Source organism: Pyrus communis, chromosome 4, assembly GCF_041283825.1.
Source record: "Pyrus communis isolate YQ-2024b chromosome 4, ASM4128382v1, whole genome shotgun sequence".
NCBI lineage: Eukaryota > Viridiplantae > Streptophyta > Magnoliopsida > Rosales > Rosaceae > Pyrus > Pyrus communis.
In genome coordinates, this window is record NC_142568.1 from 3,602,603 (window position 1) to 3,624,949 (window position 22,347).

General features: G+C 36.6%; 1 protein-coding gene and 1 pseudogene across 1 annotated transcript; one reads left to right on the plus strand and one right to left on the minus strand.

Annotated features, from left to right (window-relative positions):
• Positions 1–968: 968 nt before the first annotated feature.
• LOC137722827 (protein CORTICAL MICROTUBULE DISORDERING 2) lies at positions 969–5,276 on the minus strand. Its single transcript, XM_088692352.1, has 5 exons — positions 5,145–5,276; positions 4,055–5,114; positions 3,279–3,584; positions 2,748–2,839; positions 969–2,225 (listed from the first exon to the last, which is right to left on the minus strand). Exons 2-5 carry the CDS (start codon positions 4,997–4,999, stop codon positions 1,370–1,372), a joined length of 2,199 nt encoding a protein of 732 aa, XP_088548478.1. The 5' UTR covers positions 5,000–5,114; positions 5,145–5,276; the 3' UTR covers positions 969–1,369.
• An 11,916-nt stretch (positions 5,277–17,192) lies between these two features.
• Positions 17,193–18,179, plus strand: LOC137723250 (metalloendoproteinase 2-MMP pseudogene; annotated as a pseudogene).
• The last annotated feature ends 4,168 nt before the right edge of the window (positions 18,180–22,347 follow it).

Below are 22,347 nucleotides of genomic sequence, written 5' to 3' on the forward strand. Positions count from 1 at the left end.
TTTTAGAGCATGTTTACTTACTTAGAATCAATGTGAGAGAGAAAGAGAATTGCTCCGACACGATTACTCACGCAAGAAATAAGAAAAATGTGAGGCAACCTTTGAAATATGGGAATGGGATCAAATAAGTGTTCTAAAAAAAGGTCTAGGTGGTGCTTAGGCATTGGGTGGTGGTGATTCGAGGCGTTTTCTTGCAAATCGGTTGGGTCCTAGAAGGGCAGGCGGTTTTTTTTTTTTTTTTTTTATATGAAATTAACAAAAAAAAAAAAAATTCATATCCAAGTCCCAGAGGGATATGGTGAAGAAGAGTTTGATGCATTGCTTTGTAACTTTGTGAATATCTTACATTACTATATTTCTTTATTTTCCTCATATTTTGCATTTTATGTGGTTTTAAATTGTGAACTTGTTGTATATGTCTCATCCTACAATATTCCTCACTATGGTTATATTGCATATATGCTTAATGTGTTTCCAAATTTTGGACTTGTTGGATACTCTTTTTGCATTTTTTTCATTCTTTTGTTATCTTATTCATGGATTTCATACAAGTATACTTTTTTGTTAGTGTCAATATGCACCTATTTATAAGATAAACAAGAAATTTACCAAAATCTGCCTACGCGCTAGGCGCCAACCCGCATCCTGTCTATCGCCTAGCGTTTTTTAGAACTTCGGATCAAATACTAGCATAACCTTACCCTCAAAAATGAATCACGTGCCAGTAATTGACGGCAAAGTGGAATAAATTTCTTTGAATCTAACAATAAAGGATTAATTGGCTAATTTCAAAAGGAGAGGATTAATCGGCTAATTTCAAATAGTTCAGATGATTAATTTACTTAAAAAATATTTCAGAGCTCAATTTTAACTGTAGTAATACTAGTTCACAAGGTCAAACAGCAGTCTACTCTAAAAGGAAAGGCTACAAGTATCCAGCACTTCCCCCTCAAAAAGAAGTGAAAAAATTAGAAACGCCAATCGATTGGTTTTGGGAGTCCAAACAGAATCCCTAGTGTGTAGAAACAATTTCAATCCTCATGAAATCTGGAAACATGCATTGTTGCTGTAAGAAACAAAAAATTTCCCCCCTCCTAATCTTTTTCAATCTCGTATAATTTAAGGTAACAACTGCATCAAACAACGGAAGAAAAAAAATGACGTCGCACTTCGAATCAAATTCCCTCCTGTAAGTAACAACCCTTCCATCTATACCTCAAACCCATGTGAATTTATGTACACAGATTCACACACACACAGCTCCTAGGACCACTTGGTGGTTAAAGGGCACGGCTCCCAGGGGCCTCCGGCGCTGCATTTATGCAACGAGACACCAAATCCCGCACGGCCACACTAAACTTTAAATGACTCACCTTCTAACTTTTGTATCTGGTGTTCGGATTCGAGGTGATGATTGTGATCCCCCGCCAAGCGCAGCAGCAGCAGATTCAACATGTGTGAGAAGATACTCATAGATCTTCTTCCTCAGCCTGTCAATGGTCTCTGCTGAAACATCGGTTGTTTCAACCCCTTCTTGACTAGAACCGATGTTATCCAACCAATCATTCACACTCTTGAGCTGAGTTAGCATTCCTGCTATTTGACCATTGTCTGAAAGAGCTGAAATGTCCACGTCAGCATCTAGGAACCTCTCCACAAATCCCAGAAACCAAGCTTGTGACTGCAGTCGCAACATTTCGGCCAAGTCAACAACCTCGTCAAGGCCATTTCCCTTATTCCATTCAGGCAGAGGTGGTGCTGGCGGCTTTTGATTGATGGCTGATCCATCCCCTAGTCGGCGAGGTGTCCCTGGTGTCCCAAGCTTGGAACCCACTGCCTGGCGAACTTTGCCTTGGGATTTTGTTGAAGCATTCTTCGTAGAATTTTCTAGAACTAGCACGGGTTGATTTGCAGAGATTATCTTTTGGTTTTGAGAGGAAGCTGAACCTTTAACAGAGGCTAAACTGGACTCTTTACTGAATACAGCGAAAGATGACAGATTGGTGGCTAATGCAGCTTGTACCCAAGATGCTGCCTGTTTCCGTCTGTCTGAAGCTACCTTCAGTGCCTCTTCTGATGGGGTTTCTTCACCATCTGGCATGAGTTTAGATAGAGAATCAGCAACTACACGAGCATTATTCAAGCTAGTATGGAGGGCTAGAAACTGCTCTACTGCAGGCTGAGGGTTGTCTTCCTTGGCAGAGGTAGTTAGCTCTGAATATATGCTGCAGGACCCGAAAAAAAAAGACAAAAAAATGTCAGAAAATGATGCACAGAACTTAGGCTAAAAGCCATGGAAAAAGTTGCATCGTATAAATTCTGGAAACATTGTGCCTCCACACAAAAATAAAAAAAAATAAAAAATAAAAAATAAAAAAACCCAAAAAGAAAAGATCACAGATAAGCAGATTAATGTTTGTTACAATTAGAAGTACAAATGAAAGAGGAGAAAGCATGGAAAAAGTCACATAATTGAGTACAAAAAGTCTAAAAAATAATGTAGGATTGCATTTCCCGTAGTTTGATGTTCCAAAATTCCCTGTTAAAAAGCTTTTGATTCCTAAGCATCCGTGCCATTCATTCCAAAGTACAAATCAAACAAGAACAGAAAATGCAGAAAATATAAGTGAGCAAGTGTCCCATACGAGTTAAAGAACTCCATGGATGGCCTCGAGCAAGCAAGCACCTCATGAGAGTATACTACGAAAGTAAACAGTATACCAACAAGATGTAGTTATAACTTATACCTCAAACATTGTAGTAAATTCTCTGCGGCAGAAGCCTCCTGCATCGCCTCTATTGCTGCTATTTGTGCAGCATCCCTGTGCCTCATAACTTCCTGTGATAACAGATTCAAAAGTATATAATAAGAAAAACGAAGTGCCGAGCTGTACAACAACAACAAAGTCTATCTTCAGATATAGATGTCACTAAAACTCATTCCTACGGTTAAGGTTGTATCCTTCTCAGAATTAAAAGGAATTCCCATTCACTAACTTGGCTCCTAAATTAAGAAAATCGGGTCAGAAAGACAAAGCGGACAAAGCAAAACCAAAAACTAAGAAATTAACGCAAAACCCATAACCCAATATGCATGAAAAATTTGGGACCTCAGATATCTGGGCACTTCATTCTTTTATAATATTCTCTCGTTCACTTCAGTAGTCTCTACATAATGAAATTTCAGAAGAAAAACACCATAGTACATTGAATAGGCAGGAAAATAAAGATTTACCCGGAGACAATTACCAAGCTCTAAGATGTTACAGAAGATATACCTTTCCAAGCTTTGCAACTGACGATGGGAGTGAAGCCCATGGAACTCCATCAGTCAATTTTCTGTTATTTAGGGAAACCTTGACCAAGTTTCCAGGAAAGCCATTATTAGCTACATCTGATGATTTCTTTCCAACAGATACTCGAAGTTTATTTGACCTGTCTTGATCACTCAAAGTTCCATTTGTAGTAACTTTCTTTGTAGACGTTTGAACCTTACTCTCTTCTTTCAATGACTTTGCAGATATCTGCATCTTATTGTCCTCTCTAGGTGGCAACCTCTCAGTTGAGATACTTTTTCTAGGAGCCTGGCAAAATGTTTACTCGAATATTAAATACAAGAGGACAAATAACACCCAACATTGAACTATTTTCCACATCCTTTGGAACTACTACAAGATCAAATCAAAACCAGTGAGAAAAAGAAAAAAAAAGAGATTTCAAATACAATTCATAATTGCTGGCACATTTAATTTTGAGGTGTTTATCTCCAGAATCAAAATTTGCTCTCAGAAGATCCACCCAATTGAGAAAAAGGGGCTTTTTTTTTTTTTTTTAACAATTTGAAAATGATTTAAAGCTTTGAAAATGATGAATGTAACTAAAGTACTTGGTATTCATTAGTTACAAAAACAAAGAATTGAATCCAAGGACACCAAACGTGGCCTCCAAAGAAATCAAAGAAAATCAACCAATAGTACACTTACACAAGTAAACATTCAGTAAAACCTAACTTGACATAAATTTCAAATTAAGATTCATGAATTATTGAACTTACAGACATCCGAACGTCTAGCTTGGCATCATGTGAAGTAGCTCTCACTTTTGAACTCTCTTTAGTGTTCACCTCCATATTTCCTTCCCAGCTCTTCCTCAGGGACTTGGCCCCCATCTCAAACCCCTGTACAAAATTCTTTATCGGGTTTCCCACAACTGATTTCTTCCCGGGACTCGCCCCACGAACAGAACTTGCCTTTTCCACCACTCCCACCATAGGTGTTCCCTTAACTTTTGCATGCTGCTTGACCCCATTTGCAAATTTCTCAAAAGAAGTCGGCAACGAATAACAACTTGAGGGAGATGACGGGATAGACCGTGAATTGAATGACTTCATTCTCGGCAAAGGTTCCCTCTTCATATCTATAGTTAATGCAGGTTTTGATGGCTGAGACTTTGATCGGCCAAAAGACCCTACTTTCTTTTCCAACTGATCCGGCTTAGCACTTCCATTCGGCCTCACTAGCCCATGTTTATCCCTTTCTCCGGCATGACTATTTCCTAATACCTTAGACTCAGACTTTACTTTCTCTACAGTTTTCGAACCAGAAGACGAATTATTGTTAAGAAAACCAAGAGAATGAGTGGCAACAATGTCTTCAGGGCTCCCCACACAAGGGTGTCTCCCTGGCACCGGCCTAACCCCGTGGAGAATGGGGACCGGGGTGGCGGCTTGAAGCCGATCCACATGAATAAATTGACCCAGTTGAATCTTATCACTAAGAATTAAATCATCATGTTCATCAGGGAGAGATACATAGGTGGCATGTGAGGAATCTGATACCTTAAGGTAGAAACCTTGGTTTGGGAAAAGCTCACCGCCTGCAAGCGCCGGAACAATGCTCACCACTTGCAACAGAGACGACCTGTGCTCGCCGGCGACTTTGACATCCGTGTTCATATGCTGTAGCAGCTTGAGGAGCACGCCAGGAACAAGATTTGCCATTCTTGACACCCCCAATTGGCATCAGAGGTAAAAATTACAGACCCAGATGAAAAAGCTTCAAGCTTTCACGCTTAAACACGCGAACCCTGCACAAGAAATGGTTTTTCCCCAAAACCTAGATGGAAAACTCAAAGATTTCCAAAACCCAGAAGACAATAACCAAAAGGGGACGAAAACAATGAGGGGTTTTCTCAATGCCCAGATGGAGAAAAAGGGTTTTTTCCAATTTTTTTGTAAATGCCAAGAATTTGATCTGTGGATTTTGATGGGTTACAGGGATAGGAAAACGTGAGGAAGCTTTACAAGGAAATGAAATTTGTTACCAAAGAAAGGGTTAATCACAGAAAACGCAATGCATTGCACAACACAAGATTATTGAGATAACGGTAGGTGAGAGCTTTTTGCAGTAATAATGGTGAACATCTTTTTCAGGAAAGGAGAAAACAAGAAAATTAGAGGCCACCCACAGATCAAGTTTTATATTCAAATTAGATAAAATCGTCAGCAAAAAGAATTTAATAAGGCGGTTTCAACAAATGGCGTCAATGCAGAGAACAAACCCAGAAGAGCAAACAAAATATTTGATTAAATTAAATAAATGAGTGCAATGTATCCCGAATAGTGACCTTTGCATATCAGTTTCTTGAAATTTCCATGAAACCCAAAAGGGGGAAAAGGTACAAGTTTTGGGGAGTTGCTTTTGGATTTTATTATTTTTGCTTTTTGGGGAAGGAAAAAACAAAAAAATATTGGGCTGAGTTCATGGAGAAAATTCCAGATCAGGGTACACAGATTTGGAAAGCAAGATTTTAAAACAAGACCAAGAAGGAATGATGAAAGTACAGGTGGGAATGGGAATGGGGAATGGAAAATTGGTAATGGGATGGTGTTGGAAATTTCTCTGCAGGAAACAGAAGAAAGAAAAGGGCATTGGGGAATAATTGATTGCCAGGCTTAACACTTGATTGAGTTGCAAGGAGCTGTCAGTGTCTGACACAACAACAACACATTTAAAACCTTGGAGAAATCCTAAAATGACCAACTTCCACTTGGAAAATTTTTATGTATGCTCGAGGCATATAGTAATACACTACGTGTTATAATACAAGCAAAGAAATATATTTGATATGTAACGTTCTATGAAACTGACACACTGACATGAGACACTCGTAAAGTTTTAACATTATATCGTATTATTAAATAAAAAATAAAAGCGTCGCAAGATAGTGAACTAGATTCATATAAGCTGCTTTCAACTTGAAAGGCTGCCTTAACCTTTGCCTTTTCTTTTTGTCTGAAGGCTGCCTTTGCTTTTCGATTGATTGAGTTTCCAAAACGAAGGATTCCAGGGACGGATGAAAGGGTGTTTGTTGCAGGAACTGGGTCAGTCTGGGTGGAGAATCTTGGCAGAAAACGATATTTATTTTTTTTCTTCTTACATAAATATTTTAAATGGTTTATATTTTATTTGGAATTTTATAATATAATTTGTGGACAATTTTGTACTGATAGTGCAAATGGGCGCATGTGGAAGGTAATGGAGTGCTGTAATCAAGGTAAGGGGTGTCGGTCGGCTACCTGAAAAAGTGACATCCCCCAACCCCAACTTAATTGCAGAGGCTGCAAGTGTTTTTTTTTTTTTTTTTTTTAAATACATCATAATTTTTACACTAGGAATAAAAAGAATAAGAAGTTGGCTAAACTATACAATAAGTAACATAATTTGATATTGAATTCATCATTCACGATATTCATACATAAAATCTTTTATTTTTAAGTGAAGAAAAATACCACAAAATCGTACTGAGTGGTTGCAAAGGCTGCAAGTTTGCAAACCTTTTTTTTGTTTTATTTTATTTCTTATTGTTGGTTGGCACGCTATCTCAAACTTTGACGCATAAACTCGAGCCCTACCTTATCCCACTAATTTTTTTTATTTAATACACTAAAATAAACCTACACTAAAAGCTAGTTAATTAGTTGGGCAGAAACAAAAGCAATGACAGCCTAAAGGTAAAATAATATTCACTCTAAATAGTACTTGTTTTTATATAATTTTATTCGACGAGTAAAGACAAAAACAATTACTGTTCAAAAATATTTTTTTGAAAGTAAAATTAAGTTAATTATAATTAACAGACGTGTTAAACTTTTGGTACGAGATGAAGACCGGTGGGTATCTATTTCCTAACGCTTCTTTTGTATTTTTATATATAATTTTCAACAATGGGCTGAGGTTGGCCCTGCTCCCTTCCGTCTGGGCTCCTACAAGCTTTGCGCTGAAGGCTGGCACTATTGCCTTCTTGCTTGGGCTGCTGCAGCGCAATGGGTTGCGTAGGATGGGTCTCCGTCTGATGGGCTGCAACTCAAGCTGTCTGGGCCAGGGCCTGCATGTTCTGGGCTGCTACAATGGCAGAGACGGTGGCTTGTGGTGATGGCCGTCGTGCCCGCTACGAGGTCCGTCGCGTGGGTCTTGCCCATGTCCAATTTTATTCGAACAAATATAGAACAAGAATGGATGGTTTTATGTCTATTACCAGTTCTTCCTCCCGAGTCAGACCGATCGGAACAATACTCTATCCCGTGGAATCCTAAATTTGATGCTAATAATATAATATTGTACTAATCCACATTTGTCTCTCTCCCATCAATCGAATTGGTAGGTACCAGTTGAAGAAAGGAAAATTCCCCCATTTGGTTGATGATAAATGTGAAACGAAAAAAGAAACAAAAGAAGAGGGATCGTTGTTGGGAATGAAATTATGTTATTTGGACCTCTCTTCACAAACAATAGAAAGATGAATTGATATAGTTTTTTATTGGATTTGGATTCGTCGGTACTACGGGGCTCGAACTCGCAGCTTCCACCTTGACAAGGCGGTGCTCTGACCAATTGAACTAAAATCCCAAGTAAACACCATAATAAAATAAAGTATACATATTTTTATGATTTCATTCTAACTCTTTCAATTTCAATTAGAATTGACATGATATAACAGAGCTGCTAGTGTGATATATCGATATTCATATGTATTGTACCTTAGTGAGAGCAGTCGAGATTCCTAGTAATCCTTTCGTTATTGCCAAATCAATTGGCTTCTATTTAGTATTGTCAATAGGTCTGAAAAAGTATCTGAAAATATCAAATTAGATATTTGTATCCTATCGAAGTAAAGAACCATGGCATATATGTTTGGAATATATTCCATTTTGAGAGAGTTTTAAGAGCACTATCTCGTTGAAAGGTCTATACATCTGCCCTTTCTCAAGGCATTTCTTTGGACAAAACCGCCTTTTTCGTCTTTTTAGATGATACATATTTCTCAAGACATGGAGTTGAATCAAACTTATGTTTGAATTGAAATTGAGATACTGATATACACCTAGTTTGACCCCCACCCCCTCCCCCCCCCCTCATTTTTTTCATCACATAGAAAGATCAGGATTAAGTATCACATACTATTTGCTATGGCTTCAGAATTTCCAGCCAAGCTTTCCTTTTTCCATGGACGAATCAAATAATTTAAAAATTCAGAGATTAAGAGCATTAGCGAAATTCAAGGAGGGAGAATTTTTGAAAAGGATTATGAGAGCTTCTTCGAGAATTAAATCAGCTTTCAATGAAAAACACCAATTTGTGGTAGCAAAAATCCGCCGTCTTCAATCAAGACGAATTTGTATTGCAAAACAATTAAACATCTTTGATCAATGACCAAAGCCATGCACCAATGAAGTTTATGATTTAATTGCTTAGCCAAAGCTTACCAAAATTTGGGGGAAAATGAGGTATTTATAGAGCTAGGACGGTCACATGTGTAGGGTTTGTCGTGCCATGTGTCAACATCTAGTTGGCCAAGGTGTTGCATCTGTTAGATAGAAAATTGAATTATTCCATATTATTGAATAAATAGTATCTCATAATTATCTCGCGGAATCCTTGATTGAGTTTGGTTGTGATTTTTTGCTTGATTGAGTGGACTTTCAATAAGGAAAGCATAAAGCTAAGAATTTATCTTTGACTTTTCTTGTTGTCATGGGTAAGAGAGCTTGGAGAAGTCATAATAAGTAGCTTAGGTCTTCTTGAGGGTTGAATTGCGCGTGAAACGAATGTGGGTATCGCCAATTTATTGAGTGCATTCTCATCTCTTACGCATAAACATCCACGTATCAACTCTAAATTTTTGTATTATTTTTTACTCCACATTTTCTTTATTTGGGTCAAGCATCTCCTATGGTTATGACTAAACCAAACCTGTCGCTAAATGGATTGGTTTGGTTCTCTTCCATTACCAAATGAAGGCCTAAAGTTGAGCAATTAAAACTACGATATTCCATCGTCTTAGTTAAAGGTGGCAAATCAACTCATTTGATTGTTAATGAGTACTTGTTAAGATCCGTTTAAATTGATATCATCATAATATAGAGGTGAGATTGGTAATGATGCTGATAGTGCAAGGTGAAATTAAACTAAATAAAAAAACTCCACCAAATTATATTAAGGAGTGAGGAAGTGAGTTAAGTCTCACAATGGGCTAGCAATAATATGGTTCAAATTCATCTTTGGCAAGAATCGAACCTAAGATTTTTTTACTTACAAGTGAAGAGAACCACTAGACATAGTATTAAGTGGCAACTATGAGTAACTCCACCATATATATTAAAGGGAAATTGTCAAAAATGACATATGTTCTTAATCTTTTGACTAAAATAGAACAAATCAGTCATGCACACCATGCACAAAAGCAAAATGACGAAAATACTCACATATAAATTGTAGAAACTCACAACTTATTGCATTATTCTGATTTCAAAGAGAGAGTTGTGAGCTCTAAGTTTTTAGGTTGAGCTCAGATCAGTGCAGTGGCGGATCCAGGTTTTTAAACTCGGAGGGTCCTATTAATAAAGGTCAAAAAAATTATAGACAAAAATAACATTGAAAATATGGTCCTTTTGTCTTGAGCTTGAACTACCTGAACAAATAAATGGTCCTATTGGTTGTGGCTTGAAATTTTTTTCCATATTTCTTATTTCTAAACTACATATTTAACAAAAAACACAAAACATATACCAATTAACCAATAAACAAAAATTCCATATTTCTTATTTCTAAACTACACATTTAACAAAAAATACAAAACATATACCAATTACCCAATAAACAAAAATTCCATCTAAATTCTAATGATCAAATGAGTATAAACATAAAACATATCAACAATCATATCAATAATAGACTAAAAATCTTCATCAATATCTAATATAATTTAATTGAGATTAGATTAGAATACCAAAAAACTTACTTGAATTGGAAACCAAATAGTGGTGACCTAGAGATTTGGGGAGGTATGATATTAGAGTAATAAAATTATAATACGGGATTGGGTGTGGGATTTAGAATTTTAGGGTTTTGAAATCTGAGGAGTTGGGGATCGGAAATTGGACGAACATGTTAAAGATGGGCATTGGGGGAAGCAGAAGAGCGGGAAACGAGGGAAGGGTGGGACAGTGGGGAATGATGTGGGTTGGGGGTGGGATTTAAAATAATGGACAAACACTTTGGGTGGGATTTAAAAAACAATTTAAAACAATTGGCCAAAACACTATCGTTTTGGACCAATTATTTTCTTTCTTCTCCGGTCATCTTCTCCGACAAGAAGATGTCGTACCTGCAACCTGCACTGCACGAGGCATCCCCGGAAATTTTCTAACAGCGATTTAGGGTCGCCGAAGGGTCCTGGGACCTCCCAAGTCCCTCTGTGGATCCGTCACTGGATCAGTGAGCATATCGTGTACATACAGTGAGCATATCCTGAAAATTCCTCAAACAAAAAATCAATTTCTGACTATTTCCCTGTATTAAATTCTCAAAAGTTAATTGCATCATAACCAGGCACGTAGGCAGTCATAGGACTGCCTTGGCTATCCATTTCTTAGGCCGAAAAATATTAAAAGTATAGGTCAAAAAGGCCCATCTAAAAAAAATAGAGTTAGAGATTCGGCGTAGTCGTCTTCCATGTTCCCCCATGCATGCCTCCCTCAGGCTTCAGCGGCTCAATTCACTGACCATAACATCAAAGTTCGAATATTCTTTCGCAAAAAAAAAACTAATAAAAAGAACTTGAAAATTTTAAGGTTTAATGATAAGGACAAAATAAAAGGTAAAGTGAATAGTATCAGGATTGATATTTTAGTGTAAAAATGTGATTTTTCGTTAAAGTAAATAATATCATGGACTTTTCGTTACTTCTTCTTCTAGTCCTCTTTCTTTTATTTATTTTTTATTTTTTATTTTTATTTTTATTTTATTTTAGTACATCGATATTTTTACACTAAAAGAAGGGAGAGTTCGGCTAAGTCACACAATGAATAGCCTAATTTAGTATTGAATTCGCCATCCACGAGATTCGAACCCCCCCCCCCCCCCCCCCCCAAAAAAAGCGGGGAAGAAGAAGGAGAAGGAGAAGGAGAAGGAGGAGGAAGAAGAAGAAGAGGAAGAAAAGGAGAAGAAGGAAGAAAAAGAAGAGGAAGAAAAGGAGAAGGAGGAAGAAGAAGAAGAAGAAGAGGAAGAAGAAAAAAAAAAAAAAACCAACCCAACCCAGTTCTCCTTTCCCCACTACCTCCCCCCACCCCCTCCCCCCAAAAACCCCCTGCAACCCAGAAAGAAGAAGAAGGAGGAAGAAGAATAAGAAGAAAAAAAAAAAATTTCAAAGTGAACCCATTTCGTCCCCCACTAACCCAACCCCCTACCAACCCTAAATCCACCACTCTCATCCATTCTCCACATCCTCTTCCGCACCCATCATTCACCTTCTTTGCACACCCATTTTCCCGCCGACGGGATCTGGGTTATTTTTATTTTATTTTTTTTTCTGGGTTGCAGGAGGGAGAAGAGGGGGTGGGGAGAAGAAGATGAAGATGGGGAGAAGAGATAGGAGTGGGGGAGGGGGAGGGACGAACTGAGGTTTTTTTTATTTATTTACTTTTTATTATTATTTTAATATTTAAAAATTATTAATATTTTTTTAATAATATTTTAATGTTTTTTAATAGAAAGTGGGCCCCGAATCAAGCCACATCAGCATTTAACTGAAAAGTAAACGGCCAAGTAATGGAAGGTATAACATTAGACCAAATTCTAAATATGAGGTATGATATTGTCAATTTTAAAAGATGAGGTATGAAAGTGAAGTGACACTAATAGTTGAGGTAAGTTTTTTGTATTTTACCCTATAAATTAATGTTAAGATGAAAATAAATACCCACGGTATCTTTCTTTCATCAACTAGCAGCCTGTAGGCCAGCTAACCTTTCCTGCCCTACGACCCCATTCTCCTGCTATCTCTATATGAAACCAACAATTATTGGTAGAACCACCTACAGACTTGACCGAATCGCATTTGATTCATGATATTTGAATCTCCAAGCTATACTCTACAAATCTAGATCCAATGACAAAGAAAGTGTGAAGGGGGGAGAGGGATGTGGTTGAGTTGGTAGGCCCATGAGCTACTACCATAATTAGGGTTCTTATTTGTTCTTAAAATTAGGAAAACTAGCCTGTCACGCATACGGCTTCCTACGCTCAACTAATACATTTTAAATGTATTTATATGCGTAAATTGACAAAGTAAATGAATAATCTTAGATCATGCTAGAAGAAACCCTTTATAAACCAATTAAAGTAACTGAACCCACATAATAAAATCGGTCTTTATAAAATTTACATTAAGAATAGAGAAAATAATATTTAATAAACAGCTGATTGAATCACATTATTGGTAGCCCATTGTGAGGCTAAACCCACCCCTTTCCCATTAGCGTAAATAATATCGTTTTTTTTAAAAAAAAAAATCATTTGACAACTAATTTAATCACATTATTATCCGCGTGCTAAAGACATTTTTTATAAACGGCATTACATGCCTCTTAAGATGTTTTTAATGTGTATAAAAATAGAGATATTGAATTACATTATTACTAGTTTATTGTGAGACACTAATTAAGGAAAAAAAACTGTATCAAAAAATTAATTATTAAAAAAACACTGTTAAAATGACAAAAATGCCCCTACCTTATTTCATGCGTTACTTTGGGATGCCTTTGAAGTTTTTTTTGTGTTGGGGGCATTTTTGTCCAAAAGCATTTTTGTTGAAGCTTGGTGAAACCAAAAGCTCCATTCACACGTAGGGTCCATATCAACCAAGATGTAGGGTCCATGTTATCTACATCATTAGTTAATAGAAATTTTAAAAACATATAGTACATTGCAACATAATGTAAAGTCTAGGTGGTAAATAAAAAAATTTAAAAGTTCAGGTGGTAAATACACACTTGCAAAAAATGTGACATCCCACATCGCCCAGGGGAGTGATCCTTAAATGTATATTCTCATCTCTACCTAGCACGAGGCCTTTTGGGAGCTCACTGGCTTCGGGTTCCGTAGGAACTCCGAAGTTAAGCGAGAAGGGGGTTAGAGCAATCCCATGATGGGTGACCCATCGGAAAGTTGCTCGTGAGTTCCCAAAAACAAAACCGTGAGGGAATGGTAAGCCCAAAGCGGACAATATCGTGCTACGGTGGTGGAGCGGGCCCGAGAAGTGATTCGCCCCGGGCCGGGATGTGACAAATTGGTATCATAGCCTAACCCTGGCCGCGTGTGTGCCGACGAGGACGTCGGGGCCCTAAGGGGGGTGGATTGTGACATCCCACATCGCCCAGGGGAGTGATCCTTAAATGTATATTCCCATCCCTACCTAGCACGAGGCATTTTGGGAGCTCACTGGCTTCGGGTTCCGTAGGAACTCCGAAGTTAAGCGAGAAAGGGGCTAGAGCAATCCCATGATGGGTGACCCATCGGGAAGTTGCTCGTGAGTTCCCAAAAACAAAACCGTGAGGGAATGGTAAGCCCAAAGCGGACAATATCGTGCTACGGTGGTGGAGCGGGCTCGGGAAGTGATTCGCCCCGGGCCGGGATGTGACAAAAAAACCCAGCGGTAATTGTGCAAATTCCTCTTATTTTTAATATAATAATACTTTTTAACATAATTTATACCTTTTAAAAATAATACAAATTTATTACCTTGTAAAAATAATTTAAAGAAACAACAACCAAATTTTTCAAAAGAGGCAACAAAAAAAGATCGGTAGCTGTTAAGGATAAGACGACCAAAAAACCATATTGGTTGCGTTAAATTATCCGCGACGAAGATAAGGCAACAAAACTAGTGATGACTTTTTGTTGCTGAAATGCTTGATAGCAGACTTTATCAGACACTGATGATCTGTATCCATTGATTCAAACAACCTAAGCATAATTAAGGCGACTAACTAGGGCAATTCACCACTTTTATCATTTTATTTTGTGATTAAAAGCGTAACTACAAGGGTAGACGCATGTGTGTGTGTATATATATATATATATATATATAGATCAAAATAGTGTAATTACTTCTTTTTGCTTACAGTAACAAGTAACACTTGACATTGTAAAGACCAAAATATTTGGGCTGAATGTGCTTTTATAACACTTTTTTGTAATGGAATTTTTTTTAAATGTGACCGTCGGCAAATAGAACCACTCCACCCCGAGCCACGGCGAGGGAGGAAAGCAAGAGGAATGAGAAGCTGTCCTAGTTATCTGTGGCATGAATTTTAATTATCTAAGACTAAGCTATAAGTTCCAATACAAGTCACAATAATTAGTGATTAATTTCAACTTACATGTGCTTAATTACGTTTGGATTTTTTTTATTAATGCTCCACGTATTGTTGAATACGCTCTACAAAAATTTTGTTTATTAAATAACTTACATACCTTTTTATAAAATAACTATTTAGACTTAATAAGATTTTAAAAGAGAAAATCTGCAATCATTAAGAAAAAAAGGAAAACTAGCGACAAGTCTAAAAAAAAACTTTAGTTTTAATAAAAAAAGACAAATAAATATGTAGTGAATAGTATCAGGAAAATGTAAAAATATGGTTTTTTGTTAGAAGTGAATAGTACCAGGAGTGTTTCGTCTCTCTAAGAAAAATGATATTATCACAAGGCAATTGAACAACATCAATCTTAGATAGTAATAATTATTGAATTGTTTTACGTATCTTGTAGATGAAACTAAAGGAAACCAATATGGTTGATGAGAAACCTAGGGTGCGTTTACTAATCCGTATTCAAATTGAAAAGAATTGAATTGAGCATGAATTGAAATGAAGTGAAATCAGAATCAGATTTCTGTTGAAGTTGTTTACTAAAACTGTCTAGAATCGGAGCAGGAATGATGTTGAGTCCATATAAGTTGTTTACTAACTCACTTCAATCGGAATGAAAACTAAGTTGATTACTATATTGCCCTTACATAAATAAATTATTTTCATACTAATTAATTACATTAAATTCTTAATTAAATTTATATAATAGGATAAATAACAAAAACATAAAAAATAAATAGGAGAGGAAATAAAATCATTAAACCCATCATCATCTTCCCCACATCTTCATGCCTGAATTTTCTCTTTCTTCTTTCTCCTCCTCTTCCTCCATTTTCTATCTTTAATTACAGAACCCTCAGTCCACCGTATTCAGAACCCCCACCCCACAGTTGGGGTATTTATCTAGAACCCCCATCCAATCTCAAGAGGACACCACAACCCATCACATCAACAAAAAAAAAAAAAAAAAAAAAACCAAAAAACTAGTTTTCACAGAGTGAGTGATAAGGAGATTGTTCCTTCCATTCGGTTTCAATAGATATGAGAAGTTTTGGCCCGCTGCAAATCACAATTTTCCTCTCAATTGAATTTGTGAAATGACGATTTAGGCATTCGTTATTCCAAATCACGGTCATCATTGAGGCATCGTTCAAAATCGCGACGGTGGGGTGTATTTGCTATGAGAGAAACACACACAGAGGGGAGGGAGTGCAAATGGGTATTTTGGGTGGACCCCTATAGAGGTATTCCAATTCCGAGATATTAAGGAATTGAACTCTCGATATTGGGTGGGCCCTACATAATTTATGATTCCCTACTTGCTGGTAAACGCCAGAATACTTTGCGTGGAGTGCAATTCCGTTTCTCCACATTCCAACCCCGATTGGTAAACACGCCCCTAATGTTCTGCACCAAGCGACACTTCTGCAATCATCCCAGTAGACTCTCAAACCAGGATCAAAAGACAAATGAACTCATCTAAAATCTATAGAAAACGAAACCCTCAATCCATAATTGATAGAGAGTATGGGATGTGAATGTAGTATTGGAAAGTAAGTGGGGTGTGTTAATATAAATTTTAATTTAAAAAATGGATGTGAGATTTATTAAGCACGTGAAGTGTGGTCAACAAAATATAAAGTGTGTATAAAACAACCCATTACGTATTAGCACGTTTAAGTACACATAAATATTCCGAAACACTAAAGACATACATATGAGGACAAGTATGAAATCAGGCGACAAAAACACGATTCCTTTTATCAAACAATAAACACATAATTAACTTGGTTCAGGAATATTATCCAGCACATGGGAATAATATATATCAACACAATTAGTTCAATTAAAATAACACATTTAAACATTCTATTAGACTAAAATATTTCTGAACCAAGTTTTTGGAGTAAAAAAAACAAAAATATACATTCTATCAGAGTAAAATAACACAAGTTGGCGATTATGAAACACATTATGTACAGGCGACAAAAAAAAAATATAAAGTTCTGAAATACAAATATTAGAATTTAACACAAAAAATAATACAAATTGGGGAATAATATTATTATCCAGGACATACATGCATGTGAACAATCTCTGACCATTATTTGCCACTTGATCGTTTGACAAGATGAACCCTAGTTTTTGTTCGATATGATGTCCATTTTTTACCATTCATTACATGTTGATTAGTATTAATAATATGCATGCATTATTTTATTTAATTTAGCCAAATTCACTCAAGCAATGTGCTCCATTCTCTGCATTTAAGTTTGAATTCTGTTTTCCATAGTTTAAATCAATTTACTGTGCATTATCTTAGTATTTGTAAAATATACGTACATAATCGGATTAGGGCAACTGCAAGATTAATCTTGCTACAATATTCTACCCTACGATAACTAGTTTATAACTTTATAGGCTCCTCTATAAATAGCCCTCCAAATATGTGGCGTTTGCAACATTCAAAAAAATAGTGAAAATGGCCTCAAAAGCCCTCTCTCTCATCCTTTTCTCTCTTCTCTCTTCTGCAACTTCATCAACATCTCCGTTTGAGTTCTTAGAGCATCTGAAGGGGGGTCACAAGGGTGACCACATTGAAGGCATTCATGACCTCAAGCTATACCTCGAAAAATTCGGCTACTTAAGCTATGCCCATGCCAAGAACAACCCTCATGCCAATGACGATGATTTTGACAACCTACTCGAGTTAGCCGTCAAGACATACCAGCTCAATTACCACCTCAACACCACCGGAACATTGGATGGCGAAACGGTGTCAAAGATGATGATGCCTCGTTGTGGTGTGGCGGATATCATCAATGGCACCAGCTCAATGCGATCAGGGAAGAAAAAGCACCATCAACATGACCCCGACCATGACCACCACAACCACGGTTCCAGTGTGCATGTAGTCTCTCACTATTCTTTCTTCAAGGGAAGGCTAAGATGGCCAACTTCTAAGCATCATCTCACATATGGATTTCTTCCAAGCACCCCGACGGAAGCCATGGGACCGGTTTCACATGCGTTTCGAACATGGGCGTCAAACACGCACTTCAGATTTAGTCGTTCCAGAAACTACAAAAGGGCGGACATCAAGATTAGTTTCGAATACAGCGATCATGGAGATGGGAGCCCATTTGATGGGGAAGGTGGGGTTTTGGCCCATGCTTATGCTCCAACAAATGGAAGATTCCACTACGACGCCGACGAGCCATGGTCTGTGGGTGCTTTGGAAGGTTATTACGACTTGGAGACGGTGGCTTTGCATGAGATCGGACACCTTCTTGGACTAGGGCATAGCTCAGTTGAGGGAGCCATCATGTACCCTTACATATCTTCTGGAGCCACCAAGCTGACTTTGCATGACGACGACATTCAAGGGATTAAAGTTCTATACAAGTCTTGATAATGTCTTAAGTAATATGAAATCAATAAAAAAACTTTCCATCTTTTGAGTTTTTCATTTCCTTTATTTTTGTGTACCAACAAATGAAATCCATAGCCCATTTTGTTTTGGTGATCAAGTTTTGTTTTGTTTTTTTTGTTTTTCCTAATATTCTCATATGCATTTCTTAATTAAAACGGTTTTGCGAAACGTTGACGAACAGACGCTTATAAATATTCAAATAAAATGTCTCAAATAATAAGGCTTAATTGTTTAGATTGGATCTATGAGGGATGTTGTGAAAAAATAGTTTATGAGACCTTAATCGGTAAGATTCTCTCCTTCTTTCTTGGCAAATATGCGAACTGTTGACAAAAACTTCTTCCAACACAATTTCACCGCTATCCGAAGAGAATAGAGTTATATTATTTAGGTGCGGACCCATTTAAGGTTAAAAATAATTTCTTAAGTACAACTCTTATATTAAATTACAAGAAAAAAAAAAAAAAAAACCCTTTGGTTAAAATTATGAAGAAACGTTTATTTAGGGGAATGGTGGTTTGTTTGTTTCATAGCTGCACAAGTACTTGGAACAAATCTCAAGTAGCCTACGTATTCCTTTTGAGGGGAATCATGCCAACCCGTAATGGGATCTGGGTGGCATTTTGGATGGTCATTTGGATATGGTTTTTGTAGTGTTTGGTGGCGAATCTGGTCACGGTGAGCTAGGAATTCTGTTTAGGTTGAATTTTGTGAATATGGATTTATTTATTTATTGGATGGATTTGCATCTAATTTTGGGAGAGATCAAATAGTCGGAAATGTGCCTTAAAGGTCAATTATGAGATGATACTTTACAGACGTTTCACATATATATTAAACTAATTCAGTTTAATCTAATGGCAGAGATATTGTTGAAAGTCGTCTCATCAAATGTTATACACTCAAAGAATTATTCCAAAGAATATGTAATAAAGCCTTTCTTTCTCACACATATCATAAACATTCATGCTCATAGGATTGTCAATTGGTCATGACAATTCAATAAGATTAGTACATACTATGACATTATCTTCATAGGAATGACTAGTCTCGAGTCATTGGTGTGATAGACACAAAGACAAGTATGTAGCTGCTCAAATAGAGAGTAAGTTCACTGAACACTATCAAATAAGAGTTGTGTACTCATATCATATATGAGAACTCACTAGTTGGGATAATGCACAGTAAACATTTGACCTGAGACACCACAATTGTCTTGTGGTTATGTCTTTGACCATTTGAGGATGCGTCATAACCTCATGGTTTACTTTGAGCATTATTGGGATCACTGATTTATTCTAACCTTCAAATTGCTAAAGGAGAATACCCTATGATATTATTTAAGAGTCTTTGTCTAGAGCACCTGAATGTGATTTAGGAAGAGTAGATTCCAAATCACATTCACAGTAATCATATAGACAAGAGAATGACATTATATAGTAGACATGAATAAACTATCAACAAACATTGATATAGATAAGGATTGTATTGCATTGCATTTCCAACTAAATAGGTTCTCCACATTTTCTGCTTAGCTTTGGTAGCCATGACATACTGCTAAGTGTCACTCATGGCTTGTGGAAACCTTGAAGATTAGCAATCATTAATCTTCATTAAAGGAGAATTGAAAAGTAAGTTTTAATTCATAATCGATTAGTAAGAGTCACTCATGTCTTTTTCGCCACATCGGGACTATGAGAGTCAAACCAAATTCTTCCAAATTAGAACCTAATAGATCATACACCGTGTAAGATAGAGATTGAAGAATACAACATAGTTGAGTAAGTACAATTAAATGGTTTAATTTTTTATGGCTAGGACTAATTAATTAAACGAATAAGTATGTATAAGATCTTGTGTTAGTTTTGGGATTCAAGACCCAATGATTTTGAACCGTCAAGCCCATTAAGTTGTATGAAAACTTAAAGGGCCCAAAGGCCCAATAACTCTAATATGGCTGTCCATATAGAGAGAGAGCTTAGGGTTTTTCCTTTTTGTTGAATGCAAGGGACTATAAAAGGGGAGTTATAGCTTTAAGATCATTTAGGGTTTTGTGAGGGAAATGGGAGAAAACACAACTATCTCTTTTCTCTCTTGGAGGCCAGTGCTTAGGGAGAATTTTACTAGCATCAAATCCTCGCCAAGTCACTCATCTCCTCTTCACACCTCACCTTAGAGGTTCCCTCTATTAGGAACTTTGGAGACACTATTCCTTACCCAAATCCTAAGAGCCTAGAGGCTAATAAGTAAGGAATGAAGGTCATCTCATGGGTGAGTAGCCTTTGCTTATGCAAAGAGGAATCTACAAAGCTATAATGAGAGCTCTTCCCTTTCCTCTTCAATTTGGATTGAGTCTTGATTCACCACACTACTAGGCTATGGATTTCATGATTAAGATTTGTTTTTGAGTGTATATGTACTAGCTTCCGTTCTTTAATTGTTAAATGCTCAATGTAAGTTGCTCAAATAATCTTAGTTTAGCCAAATTTTTCCTTCACAAACCACATGTAGTTCCAATTTGATTTTGGGCCGGCTTTGTGCCACTTGACTTTTGGAGTAGCTTTGTGCCATTTTGTCATTTTGAGAACGATCGGGAATTTAGCTCATTAATTGAAAGTGATTCGCATCTACTAATTTGATATTTGTACTGGCGCAAGTCCTCTAATTTGAGATGGTATGAATTCACCGTAATTTGATGCCGTCGAAGTTGTGGACACTTTTATTTTAGACTACTTCAACCCGGTGTGCATCTTTCTAATCAAATAATTTATAGCCTGCCGATTTTGCAGATTTTGTGATGATTTAGTCCGTATTAGGACTTTCTTCGACTTGAACGCAAGGGAAAAAATCTCCAAATTATTGTCAACATGTTTTATTCCATCCTTTTTGTGTGTGTGTGAAATGTTTATCGACAACGTGGATGAATCATGTAAGGTGGGAAGCGGGGGGACATTGCAAGTTGATAGGAGTTAAAAGGTACGATGAGATTTTGAGTAGCGGAATTACTTTAGGGTTTTGCACTAAAGTAGAACGCTTGTTGTGAGAGCATGGAAAATACTATATATAGTGATTAGGGTTCTTCTAAAACTGTTTATTATAGTTAATAGAGAGATATACCAAATCGCTATTAAATCAAATTGTTGTTTTACTGAATAGCAATTATGTAATTGGTTAATCAGAGTCAATGCTCTATTATCCTAACCATATTAGGCTGAGATCACACGAATATCAAGTCACTTAAATAATAAGTTACTCGAGAATCAAACGATTAATTGATAAGTCATTGATACAATGATTCTTAGACATTGTACCTTTACTTTGTCTTTATTTTGGAATACATGTGTATTTTGAGAGCCTACAAGCATTGTACCTTTAGCTTAGGTTTATGTGTATTTTGCTGAACTATGGGAGAGATCCCACCGCATGTTATGTTATTCAGTTGAAGTATTAATTATAAAGAAAATTAATGAAAAAATGTTTGAAAACTTTAAGTTTTAATCAAAATGATAAAAAAATGTTGTAAGCGAATGGTATCAGGAGTGACTTTTTAGAGTAAAAATACTATTTTCGTTAAAAATGAACAGTACCAGAAGTGTTTCGTTAAAACTACCTTAATTATTGTGTTTTATTTGATTCCCCCCAAATTAATTGTAGTGTTTTATTGTTCATATTATTGCATGTTGTTCAATGGTATTGATGTTACAAAGCCAGTATGTCCGCTTTCATATATATCTCGAGACCAGAACGTGACATTTCGCCCTTTCATAGTTTCTGACTTCACAACAGCTGATGGGATCCCTTGCTTCTTAATTGCACATAGCAAACTCAAAACACCACGCCCACAAAGTGTACGATAAAATGATCCAGCGAAGTCCAATTTGCATGATTTTTAATTCCTTCAATTCTATGTTGTCATTAGAATTTGGAAGTGTTGTTATAGAAGACTCCTCTTCCGTAGTTGGCTATGCGTGTAGCTTCAAAGACCTTTGAACTTTTATCTGCATACTTTTTCATTTTTCCCTATACAAACTTTTTAGTCCAAATTTCTGGTACGTTTTCCTGGAAATTGATATCATATAAGATATAAACAGAGAGATCAATCACTCTCATTTCACTACATACTTTAGCTAAATTTTTCTCTCTTTCGCAAATATTTAGGGTTAACAAAACAGACGTACTTCATATGCAAAAATATCATTATATC